The sequence below is a fragment of the Lathamus discolor genome, chromosome 7 (assembly GCF_037157495.1).
Source record: "Lathamus discolor isolate bLatDis1 chromosome 7, bLatDis1.hap1, whole genome shotgun sequence".
Lineage (NCBI taxonomy): Eukaryota > Metazoa > Chordata > Aves > Psittaciformes > Psittacidae > Lathamus > Lathamus discolor.
The window spans coordinates 7,454,583-7,467,683 of NC_088890.1; the positions used below are offsets into that span (position 1 = coordinate 7,454,583).

Consider the following 13,101-nt stretch of genomic DNA (forward strand, 5'->3'; position numbering starts at 1 on the left):
ATCATCATGAGGACCAAAAGCAGCTGGGACATGAGTAGTGTTGGAATGACTGGTGGAAGGTAAGGGGAAAGAGGAGGTTTGGTAGGTTGCCTGACTGCAGGAAATATTTTCATTTCCATTCTTGTCAGCAGCCATCATCCAAAGAGACACTCTGCTGCTCAGCCTGCCCCCTCCCTCAGTCTGCAGTCTATTCTAATACTTTCCCTACATATATATATAATGTGCCACCTACTTACACGTGTACAGCTCAAGTAATATTACTGAAGTTGCAAATAAGATGATGTGTTTGAGTAGTTTATTTTTTCCTTATCTGTAGGAAGCAGACATTTTCTGTTGCTGTTTGTCTGTTACTGTTACTGAAGATTGTGTTATCTTAGTCTTAGTTTCCCAGATCTTCATGTCAGAAGGACACACATAAACATAAACTTTGTCTTGTAGATCAGCATTTCCTTTATAAAAAGTCTGGGTAATTGTCCTGGGTTCAGCAGTAGCAGTCATTTTTCTGACTAAGCCATGTTTTCTTTGTGGTATATCACTATACTAGCTTCATTATAATTAGTACTAATAATATAAACAAAGCTGCTGTCTTATCAGACAGTGATGGACAGAATCTGAATATTTTCAGCTCCAGTAGAAAAAAAATCCTCTGCTAGCAGGAGTTTGTTTTATTGTTTTTAACATCTATCTGCACCTTGATATTTTTGTACAATTGACTTCTGTGAACGGGAGTTTTTCATTCCTGGCCTGCTCCTTCCGGTATCTGTAATTTATCATCCCTTGCATATGACATCCTAATGCCTCCCAGCAGCAGCAATCAGCCATCAGAAACAGGCAAACAGACCTGCAAAATAAACAGGCTTAGTGCAAAGTACCTGAGGAAGAGCGATTTGAAGAGAGGAGTGTGCATTACACAGTTCCCTGCATTCACAAATGTGCCTACACAAATACATTCAGTGCCCTTCAGATAAAAAAAAAAACAACAGGGGATTGATGAGGGATTGTGCCCTCATCATTCTGAGCACCTGCAGCAGAGCTGTTCACATAGTATTGGTGATCATATCTCTGGCTGCATTTTCAAAAGTGAGAATTAAGCAATTACTGAGATAGGCATATGTAGAATTTTTTTTTTTGGCGAGGGGTTTTTCATAACCAAATCATAATGCATACTCATCATTATTCTCTTTAGAGAGCAGTTAAATAAAAATCTGTAGGCCTAAAGTATCCTTTTTCTGTTCTTACCTACCCGTTGCATATTGTTCCTAGCTTATTTGGAACTCAGTCCTTTTCCTGTAACAGCTAGTGGTAGTGTCAGTTTGTGATGATACTTTAAATTAATCTGTTCTATATCGGTCAAATGCTTGATTTTAATTGTTGAAAAAATATTGAATGCTAATCAAGTAATTTGCTCACTGCTTAAGACAGTATCAAGCACAGCATGGGTTAGTCACTGGAGGTTAATCTGACATTTCAGGGTTTGTCTGCAGGAAGGTATCATGAAACCTTTTTTTAAAAACTTCAGTGAAAACAAGAATTCTTCTGTACTAGAAAGCCCACATAAGTGTGGGTCTGTGCGTACTTGTAGCGGTGTGTGATTGATGATAGGTAGACAGCTTTGCAAGCTTGTTTTCATGTTTTGTGATATTTTGGCATTAATGATGTTTGTGATTATGAGTTTCTCCTTAATCTCTATCGTAATAGTTTTATTTCAAATAGTTGAAAAATGCAGGGAATTTCTAATGCAGCAACAGTCTTTCATTTGCAGCATATTTCTTACATATTTTATGTAAGTGCTTACAAAGTTTAGATGTTGCAGCTGATTTTACAAATACTCTGTTTACTGACATCTAATGAGACCTGGGGTTTGGTTAATATTATTGCTTCAATTTAATAGCAATACCTTGGGTTTAAAACTCTTTTTATTTCAGAAAATACTGGTATCCTGACAGGGCAGCAATGTATACGTATGTAGATTGCATGTAGCTGAACAATTTTTTTTTACTTAATTTTACCCTTTTGATACCTTTATATACGTTTTACAAAAAAAGTAATAGACAAAACAATTAGTATTTTAATAAATACCAGTAATGATGTGACTTCAACCTTCAAGTACTACCTATATATTTTTTTTTACTGTAGTATGTTTGTATAATATACTGCCAGTATTTTCTGCAGAATTGGCTTCTCTCTTTTCCCTTCCTCCTCTCAAAGTTTCATCTGAGGTAACAGCAATACTTGAGATTTTACTCACTGAAGCATAGCATTGAGAGTGGGTCTGATGCATCCACAGTGTGTTGGAAGCAGCACTGGGGAAGCATCATCGTTATTGCTGCTATATGTGCCAACAGTTGTTAAAAGTGCCTCTTTAGAAGGAGAATATTTAGGCAAGAGAGTAAGACCCATCACTTAGATCCAATACCCCGAATCCCATTTGTTCTAGTGGTATAAATGTTTTTAAAGATGCTTCTGCTCAGTTTTGGAAGAATCTGTCGGTAAACAAGCAAGCATAGACAGATGGTCCTTTAAGCTTTGCTGGCTGGTTTGCTAAGTGCCTCACCGTTTAGGATACGGAGACAGTTTCTCCAAAGACAGACTTTGTAAAGAGAGAAGTGAGTTTCTTCACAGAGAGTTTGGCTCTGTGAACAAGAAGCTGGTGTGTGCCTTTCTCCTTCCTGTAGCTCTTGAGGGTTGTACACACCTGTTTAAAAGGGTCGATCAAACCCTGAAGCCCTTTATCCATGCCTGATCCTGTTACATGAGCTCAGGTGGATGAGTACTTTGTAGCTGGTGGGAGAGTACAAGTATTGCCTTCCTATGTGCACCTCTGTGGGAGGGTCAGTCTTCATGTCCTTGTACTAAAAATGTTTGTCTATCACTTTAGCAAAGTGAAAATCTGTTCTTGTTAAGCACTGCAAAACCCAGTGTTCATCACTGAGTTATCTCAAGTGAATTACTTTGCTTTAAGGGAGCTCCTGATGTGATATAAACAAACTTACTTGAACATGGTTAGGTTCCACTGATGGAGTAATTAATCAGCAAAAAAGAGCACAGCAGAAAGGGGACCTTGGAAGGCTAGTTTGACCCCACAGCTTTGCTCTTGAGTTTTACTTAGGTTTACTGCTAGAATTTCATACAGCCTGTAGAGGTTGATGGCTAATTTTGTTTGGTTTACATAGGGGAAGATATTTTATTTTGTATTTACTTTCCACTGAGTCTTTTAAACATATTTTATACTAGCAGATTTTAGTATGAGTGAGCCAACAGTGTTTTTGTACGGGTCAGCCAACATGAAATGCTAAAGGGAGGATTTTAATAAGCATATAAATGTTTTGTTCACGTAGGATATTGAGTTGAAATATATTCATTTATATTTAGAAATGAAAAATGTCCTTTCTGTTTATGGTTAAGCTGATTTTTTTAATCTTTTATTTGATTTTAATATTTAATGTTCTTAATTTCTTAAAGCCAAAGCCAACTGAAACAGTCACAACTGATGAGTCTGGGGTAAGATAGTAAACTGGCCCCAGTGGTTTTACCTCTACTTGAGTTTATTTTTTTACCATGTCTATTTTCCACCAATTTTTTTTTTCTGTATTTTTCATAACTGTCTTACTACAAAGGCGTTATGCAGTGGTTTGCATTCATTGTCAGTGTACTATTGAAGTCTACTACAAAAAAATCCAATATGATCCTCATTAACAAACCAGAAAACTTGGAAATGCATGTGATGTGTGAAGCATTTCTACCGGTCTTGTGTTTTTAGCATGTAATTTTTCCTTTCATATCATGCTTATTAAGGTGAAAAGGCCCTCAAGATACATTTTCAAATCTTACCTCTTCCACCGTTGCATTTGATGTTGTTATTCTGGAAGTGTTGCATGTTTGAGTTTGTATCTGGTTTGACTTCTCCATGATGCTCTTCAGAACTCTGAAGACAGCGCTAGAATCTCCATCACTTTTTTCCGTCTCTTCCGTGTGATGAGGTTGGTGAAGCTGCTTAGCAGAGGAGAAGGAATCAGAACTTTACTGTGGACGTTTATTAAATCATTTCAGGTTAGCAAAATTTATTTAATTTTGTTTTATAATTGCATCCATTAATACACCAAATTTTATGAAGCAATACCCTATTGAGTGCAAAAAACATTTTTAAATTCTGCTACCTATAATGAAATATTTAAATATATTTGCATAATAATGTCCAAATAAACTTCACCGGTCACTTCAGTGAGTCTAAGGGTCTGTCTTGGTCATTTAGTGTTATTTGTTACCATGAGATTTCTACAGTACTTCTTAAAAAATATTTGGCATATCTAAAAGGGGTGGGATGGGTTTGACACACACGGGTCTCTCACTTCCTCACATTTTATTAGGTAACTACAAAGGAAGAATTTAATCTATTTTTTAATATAAAACTGATTTCAGAAGTGTAACAAATAGACATTTGAATCCTTGCTTCTGAAAATGCTGATGAATGTGAAGTTAATGGAACTCTGTAACTGTATAGAAGGAAGTATCTTTGTGTTGTCAGAACCAATAATGAAAATAAAGTTAAAAGCTGCTAAAGATGATTCTTCCCCCTGGATTGCTGGCAGAAATAATTTAAAATATAATGAAGTTTGTGCTTATTGTATGCAACAGAATATTAAGAGTGACAGGTTGTAACATTTTAATCACTTGCATAGGAAGAAAAACCTTGGAAAAGCCGATATTGTACAGAAAAATTATTTGTGTAAATAGAAATTGAAATTATGGTGTGAAATTATTAAAAGACAATGCACCTGTCGCATTTCTAGGCTCTGCCTTACGTTGCTCTTCTGATAGCCATGCTGTTCTTCATCTATGCTGTCATTGGAATGCAGGTAATGATAGAATTTTTTTTTTTAGCATTAAATAAAATTACATTGGTGGCTACTCTGAGACTTGTTTGCTAAAGTGCTTATTGAAACTTTCCTTTGATAGTGGTGCTATATATAAGGCAGAGCTTTCACAGTAATGTAAAATCTCTGTTTGGCTGTGATTTTGGTAGCCAGAAAACCCAAAAGAATGCAGGAGAAGAGCTTGGTGTGAGCTCCTAGGATCTTGGTTTGCTGAAATGAGAATTGAACTCATTTCTGTCTCTGGCTGAGATTGGGTACTCAGACTCTCTGTGCTTTGGTTTCATAGAATCATAGAATAGTTGGGGTTGGAAAGGATCTTAATATCGTCTAGTTCCAAACCCCCTGCCATGGGCAGGGACACCTTACCCCATCTTTGCATCTCTTTTTCTCTAGATTCAATATTTTCAGGAGAGCAATTATTTCTTACTACTAGAATGTACAATATTTAGCACAGTAGGGCTTTAATATCAATAAAGGACTTCAGGTGCTAGTTTAAAACAAATGGCATTTTCTCTCCTGAAATACATGAATATGTATTAGTTATTATAATGGTTTATTGATGCCAAAAGAAATGAGAAAGAATTATCTCATGTGTGATAAATTTACTGCATTTGCATATTTATCATGAAAAATCTAAAGAGAGTAAAGAAAGTGTATTCGTGAAAGTATTTTTAATATGCACTTGAAGCAGGTTCAGACTGCAAGGCCTACTGCTTCTGACAGTACAGGTCACTAGGATGAAAGCCCAAATCCTGTGTTATTGTAGGTATTTGGAAAAGTGGCCATGAGGGACAACAATCAAATAAACAGAAACAACAATTTTCAGACATTCCCCCAAGCGGTGCTGCTTCTTTTCAGGTGAGTATACCTTAACTCTTACTTAATGCATCCCCTTTCACTGATCTATGAAAAATGCCTGTATCTTTTGTACCGTGTGTTTGTTCAAAATGTGTTTTCAAGTGAGAAGTATTTTAGGATTACAAGCACATACTCTTTACGGCTGCATGCTGAGTTGTCATTGACACAGCAGGGTTCTAATCGGGTGATACACACCTCAACTCATTACAGCTATTGTGAAACATCTCATTTGTAGTGTAGTTGTCTTTAGGTAGAGCCTAAACATAGTCAGCCCTCATATCACTGTGTAGGTGTTGGAAGAAGTGAAAAAGACTGTGCCCTTCCTGTACTCTAGAAGCACAGCTGTCATGACAGTTTGAAAAGCAAAGGGTTATTGCAAAAATAAAGAAATAAACCATATACATTTGCTGAAGACAAGAAGTAGAGGGTGTAGCTTGCAGAAGGGAAATATCAAAAAATGGTAGGCAGGGTTTTCTGATGTCAGAGGCAGGTAAATCTTGATGTAGGGGGATTATGTAATCTCTGTCACTAGAGAGCCTGAAAGAGGGTAAACATTTGCCAGGCGTGCTTCAAAATGTCCTGGAGAAAGGAGATGGAATGTCATGGAACAGGGATGCCTCTAAAGGTGACAGCGTTGAAAGCGCTCTTGCCTGCGATTCTGTAACTCTACTTGACTCCTATGCATTGTGCTAACCCAGCTGTCAAAATGGGCAGGACATTCCTTATCTAAAACAAAGGGCATCATCCAGTGAGGTCTGAATCACTTGAGGCAGGTAAGACCTTTTCCTTTCACACTAGGTGATGAACACAGCCAAAAATGCCAAAAATATGTGGCCATCTTACCAATATTTCATGGGTCTTTATACAGGCATTACCCTGTATACTATGCAAAAATGCAGTCGCAGAAGTTAGAGACAAGCATTTCTTCAGCCATCCTGAGGAAAAGGCAATTCATCTTTTACAAATAGATACTCCCAACTTTTATGACAGGTTTTCATACACAACACCTCATTTGTACACAGTAGCTCCACTGCAGTAAGTACTTGTAAATCACAGTTTGGGGTTCAAATTTTTACATACAAGCCTTTATGGTGCATTAGTCTACCTTATAAAACATGCCTGCAGTGTCAGATCTGTTCTTGTCTGAAACAAGCTCTGTATTTTTAAAGTTATCTCTTGCTCTGAAAGGTTCACAATTTGCCTTCAGATTTGTCAGAATTTGTCTTTCAGCATTTTGTCAGAATTTAACAAGTTAGTACATCTTTAATCCATTTTAATCTTAATTTATCTTTGTGACCTTGTAAAGGTGTGCAACTGGAGAAGCCTGGCAGGAAATCATGCTGGCGTGTTTGCCTGGGAAACGCTGTGATCCAGAATCTGATTATAATCCAGGGGAGGAATACACATGTGGAAGCAATTTTGCCATAATTTATTTTATCAGTTTTTACATGCTTTGTGCATTTTTGGTGAGTCAACTTATTAATAATAAAGAGGTTTTAGTATTTTGACTTTCTTTTGAGATAAAAGATTAGCAGGTTCAGAGAACAATTGAAAATCCCATATTTAAAATACGTTTGCAAGGTTCTGTTTTTCCAAACACTATTCTAAATCCTGTATCTTATACCGATTTTTAACGTAAAACTGGTAAAACACCGGAACAGGTTGCCCGGAGACGCTGTAGATTCCCCATCCCAAAAAGCGTCAAAGGTCAGGCTGGATGGGGCTCTGAGCAACCTGATGTGGTTGAGGATGACCCTGCTCACTACAGGAGGGCTGGACTAGAAGACCTGTGAAGGTCCCTTCCAACCCTATTCATTCTATGATTCTAAATTCCCATGTGCCAGATGTTCTTCTGACTGCATTATGCAGGAGTGATTGCACGTTTGAAAGCTAAGTTAACGTCAGCTATTATTTCAGGAATTTGTCAATACTATTATTAAATATTCATTAATAACAAAGCTGCAATTTCTTTGACTTACTAATAATGCTACTTGTATTATTTAAATTAGCAGAATTTGGATTTGTGTCTCTACAAGTGTGCTCAAACTGGCACATGAAATGTGAACAGTAACTTTCTCACTAATCCATGGCACAAAGGCTTATTTTCTGTAAAATAATCTTTGAAATATGTTTTTCCTCTTTGCAGGTGTCTAGTCAAAGCTGCTTGATTTGTTCTGTTCACAATACCGTTCTCCTTGCAAAAGGAGAGGGATCAAACAATTTTGTGAACTGATATAAAAACACACATTGTGCTGTTCTGTGCCATCTTCTGTGTTATCAAAACATACGCAGAAGTCTTATTGTTGTGACACTGAATCCTATTAATGCAAAAGCTGTTTCCTGAGATCTATGTTGTTTTGAATACATGTATTGGATCCATTCTTTAATTTGATGTAGTGGGATCTGTCAATTCAAAGAAGAGAAATAAAACCATGTTACAGCGTAGGTACTCTAAGACAGAATCACACTCTTGTCATATCGTTACTTGATAGATTTCCAGTTAGTCAGTTAAATGCTTAGCAAGTATTTTCTGAGGTATTTGATAATATTTGCAAAAATAAAAAATAAAAAATCATCATTTATGAGATCAATTTGTTTGAACTCTTAACCTGCTACCTTATAAAATGATTTTATTTATTGAATATTTTTTAAAATTTCTAAATTATTAAGGCAGATTGTTCTGAATTACTTTTTTAGATTATAAACTTATTTGTGGCTGTCATTATGGATAATTTTGATTATTTGACACGTGACTGGTCTATTCTGGGTCCCCATCATTTGGACGAGTTCAAAAGGATATGGTCAGAATATGACCCTGAAGCAAAGTAAGTTAGATCATTTCTCTGATAAGATTCGCCTGGTAAAACCGATAAAAGCAGAGCACAATATATTTTTGGGGAATGGATGTATGTTTGATAACTGGTGTGTGTTGGTTTTAGGGGAAGGATAAAGCATCTTGATGTGGTTACATTACTGAGACGCATTCAGCCACCACTTGGTTTTGGCAAATTATGCCCTCACCGAGTGGCTTGCAAGGTAGGTTTCACCCTATTTTCTTTGTAGATTTCTCTTACAGTTCATTCATTCACTCATTTCTACCCGATATGTGTCAGGCACAGTAATGTTCATAAGGTTTCCTTCACCCTTAAGTTTTCCTGATGTTTTTCAGGCTTAACTTAAACCAGCAAAACTAATGTAATTTCTTTCAGTGCTCTCACTTCAGTCATTACAACCACTCTAAAATTCTTCACAAAGCACCAAAATGAAAGGGTTTGGTTTGTAAATCTATCATGAGTCTATTATTGTTACGCATATGAATTACTTCATCCCAGCATTTCTGGTGACCCAGTGTCACATACAAGACTACTTCAACCCATAGATACCTGATTTCTTTTCAGTCCCAGGGAGAAGAGGGTGTTTTTCTCCTTTAATTGACAAATAAGTTTTGATACTGTACTTTTACACTACTGTATTCATGAGATGTTTGCTGCACATGAAATAGAAATGAGATTGAAGGATGGGGACTGCAAGTTAATAAACCAAGGCTGTGCAGTACAAAATGTAGCAGCAAATGAGAAGACTGAAAATTAGAGGGAATTTAAAATTGCATAGAATTTGTCAGGCATGATGTGTGAGTTAGATGGGGGTTAACTGCATTTTAATATAGAAGTTGAAAAGCAGCACAAAGGAGATGAGTAATTATAGTGTTGTTTGAGGACTTCAGAAGTACGGACATTGTGGTTTTAGCAATTTCAGTAGGAATAAGATCAAGTCTTCTCATAAAGGATTATTGCAACAGCACTGTAGTTTGGATTTCTTTAATACCTGTTTTCTAAATAGTTAAGTTGATGTATAAAGTGTTGAGTTCAAATGGAATGCCACAAGGCGTACTTATAGGAAACCTATATCTGTCTATGTGTTAACATAAATTATCCAATTGAGTAATTCTTTTAAACTATAATAGAAAAAAAAAGTCAGCAAGTCAGACATTAGAAAAAGATTTTGATGGATTAAATAGTGTCCTTTGACAGACAGTGTCTCAGCAATACTGCTCTAAAATGTGATCACTAATGCACAGATGGACTAATACAAGGAGGAGAGTCCCTTTCACACTAATTCAGTGTAGGTAGTATAAGAGATGCATGACATCACTGAAGAGTTACTTGAGAAATTAACCACCTTATACAGACTTGGTGCTGTGGTTCTTCAAGGAGCATGAGGCTGGTGAAACCCATAGGAAGCCTGGAACATGACTGTGACTGGAGTGCATGCTCTTAAATAACTCTGTCCTTAATACTTGCATAGTGTGGTTTACAGTTGTAGTCAAGGATTAAACTTCAGTGTTTGCAAACTAACTTAATGAATAGCTCATGAAAACTACTGGACTGTTTTAGCTTTTATATGAGCAAATATGTGATTAATATCAGAAAGGAGCAACATGAGGTGGTTATTACACACAACTAGGATGGAAGGCTGAGATTTGGGAAGACTTATATCATTGGATATTATTCTTTGCATACATCAGCTTTTCAGAAATTAACTTTATAGGAAGTTTTTTCAAATAAAGCCACATCAAAATTTGTTTTCCTTTTCTCATTCACAGAGATTAGTAGCTATGAATATGCCACTAAACAGTGATGGAACTGTCATGTTCAATGCTACTCTATTTGCTTTGGTTAGGACTGCTCTAAAGATAAAAACAGAAGGTAAGGTTCTTAGCTGTAAAGACGTTTTTGCACTTGTCAGATGGTTCAATGAGGAAAAGTTACAGTTTACTGTATTCATTTCCTTGGCATGAGGAGGGCTGGCTTAGTGTCACTGAATGTGGTTTGCTTTTGGGCTATGGCCCAAAACTGTATTTACGTTGCTAGGAATGATTTGCTAAAAAAAATGAAAGGAAGGAGATAATGAGGCCAGAGCCCAAGAAATCTCAGAAGTTATTAGATGTTTTAATCTGGTCAGATAAAAACATGTAGCAGCGGTGTAAGAGGAGTTCTACTGCAGGGAATGAACGAGTTCCCCTTTCTCCCCAACCAAGATGCTCCTTCATTACTACTCTTAACTTGGTACCTTGGATCCCACATTAGTGTAACTGCAGTTTTTACACGCTTGAAAGCTACTTCCTGTTTGACTGAGGCCGGGTCTAACTGGGTAGAATGGATTTCTGTCATTTGCATCAACGGGAAAAAGTTTTAAAAACTAGTGGTATGTTTCAAAGAACTTTCTTTCTAATTTCATACATTTTTTCAGTTTTCTACCCTATTTTACTACTTTCTATTCTGTGCCTTTTGCTATTCTCAGCAGAATCTCAGCTCCACTGCCAATAACAAGCTGATTAGATTAAGCCCCCTCAGGCACCACCATGGTTTAGGTGAGCACTGCAAGAGATTAAAAACTGCTCAGTAGTCAATTGCCTGAACATTCAAGCCTGTACAACTGAGTAATTACTGTGATTAAATAAATAAAGGTTCAGCTTTGGATCAGGAAAGAAGTGCCTTGTAAAGAGCAAGTCACCGCTTTCCACACAATTTAAGCAGGAGGCATTAAGCAGTGACAGAGTAGAGCCAAGATCTATAAATTGCAATTGACCTCTTCAGTGCTCCAGAGATCGATTTGAAAGCCCCAGGAGCTCAGTCTTACACCATTTGTTATCTTTGGTTATTGTAGTATTGTTATTTGCTACTTCATGTAGCTTAGGCTTGCTGCAATAGTCTTTTTTTTTTTTTTTCTATAGAGCTAATTAATACCCAAAGTATCATTTCTTGCAGCATTGGAGAATGTGATTCACATAATTGCCATCCTCCATTTTTCTATTTCATTGCTACAGGTAACCTAGAACAAGCAAATGAAGAACTTAGAGCAGTTATAAAGAAAATATGGAAGAAAACAAGCATGAAATTACTTGACCAAGTGGTCCCTCCAGCTGGCGGTCAGTCTGATAAATATTGCAATATGCTATTCTCTGTGCATGTTGGTCTTTCTAGATTGTTAGGAAGCAAAGAAATAAAATTACTGAATTTTGCAATTATACTGACTTTAAAAGACAACAAACAATAATAAAAAATAGATAACACATATAGGACAGATAAATACAACTTCCTTGGAATCATAGAATAGTTAGGGTTGAAAAGGACTTTAAGATCATCTATTTCCAACCCCCCTGCCATGGGCAGGGACACCTCACACTAAACCATCCCACACAAGGCTTCATCCAACCTGGCCTTAAACACTGCCAGGGATGGAGCACTCACAACCTCCCTGGGCAACCTATTCCAGTGCCTCACCACCCTAACAGGAAAGAATTTCCTCCTTATATCCAATCTAAACTTCCCCTGTTTAAGTTTTAACCCATCACCCTTTGTCCTGTCACTACAGTCCCCGATGAAGAGACCCACCCCAGCATCCCTATAGGCACCCTTCAGGTACTGGAAGGCTGCTATGAGGTCCCCACGCAGCCTTCTCTTCTCCAGGCTGAACAGCCCCAACTTCCTCAGCCTGTCTTCATACGGGAGGTGCTCCAGTCCCCTGATCATGCTCGTGGCCCTCCTCTGGACTTGTTTTAGCAGTTCCATGTCCTTTTTATGTTGAGGACACCAGAACTGCACACAATGCTCCAGGTGAGGTCTCACGAGAGCAGAGTAGAGGGGGGTGCAGGATCACCTCCTTTGACCTGCTGGTCAAGCTCCTTTTTATGCAGCCCAGGATACGGTTGGCTTTCTGGGCTGTGAGCACACACTGAAGCCAGCTCATGTTAAGTTTCTCATTGACCAACACCCCCAAGTCCTTCTCCTCAGGGCTGCTCTGAATCTTTTCTCTGCCCAACCTGTAGCTGTGCCTGGGATTGCTCTGACCCAGGTGTAGGACCTTGCACTTGGCATGGTTGAACTTCATAAGGTTGGCATCAGCCCACCTTACAAGCGTGTCAAGGTCCCTCTGGATGGCATTCCTTCCCTCCAGCATATCAACCGAACCACACAGCTTGGTGTCATTGGCAGACTTGCTGAGGGCACACTCAATCCCACTGTCCATGTCAGCAACAAAGATGTTGAACAAGACCGGTCCCAACACGGATCCCTGAGAGACACCACTCGTTACTGGTTTCCAGCTGGACATTGAGCCATTGACCACAACTCTTTGCGTGCGGCCATCCAGCCAGTTCTTTATCCACCGAGTGGTCCACCTATCAAATTGTTGTCTCTCCAAATTAGAGGCAAGGGTGTCATGCAGGACTGTCAAATGCTTTGCACAAGTCCAGGTAGATGACATCAGCTGCTCTACCCCTGTCCATCAGTTCCATAGCCCCATCATAGAAGGCCACCAAATTGGTCAGGCAGGATTTACCCTTAGTGAAGCCATGCTGGCTGTCACC

General features: G+C 38.0%; 1 protein-coding gene across 1 annotated transcript in view; it reads left to right on the top strand.

Moving 5' to 3' along the window:
• The window catches only part of CACNA1D (calcium voltage-gated channel subunit alpha1 D), a 185,845-nt gene that overhangs the window by 145,531 nt on the left and 27,213 nt on the right, over positions 1-13,101 (top strand). Inside the window, exons 32-39 of the mRNA XM_065687166.1 lie at positions 3,922-4,050; positions 4,791-4,856; positions 5,641-5,732; positions 7,039-7,198; positions 8,430-8,557; positions 8,672-8,768; positions 10,336-10,438; positions 11,560-11,661. Coding sequence (XP_065543238.1) covers positions 3,922-4,050; positions 4,791-4,856; positions 5,641-5,732; positions 7,039-7,198; positions 8,430-8,557; positions 8,672-8,768; positions 10,336-10,438; positions 11,560-11,661 — 877 coding nt within the window. The remainder of the gene's footprint in view (positions 1-3,921; positions 4,051-4,790; positions 4,857-5,640; positions 5,733-7,038; positions 7,199-8,429; positions 8,558-8,671; positions 8,769-10,335; positions 10,439-11,559; positions 11,662-13,101) is intronic.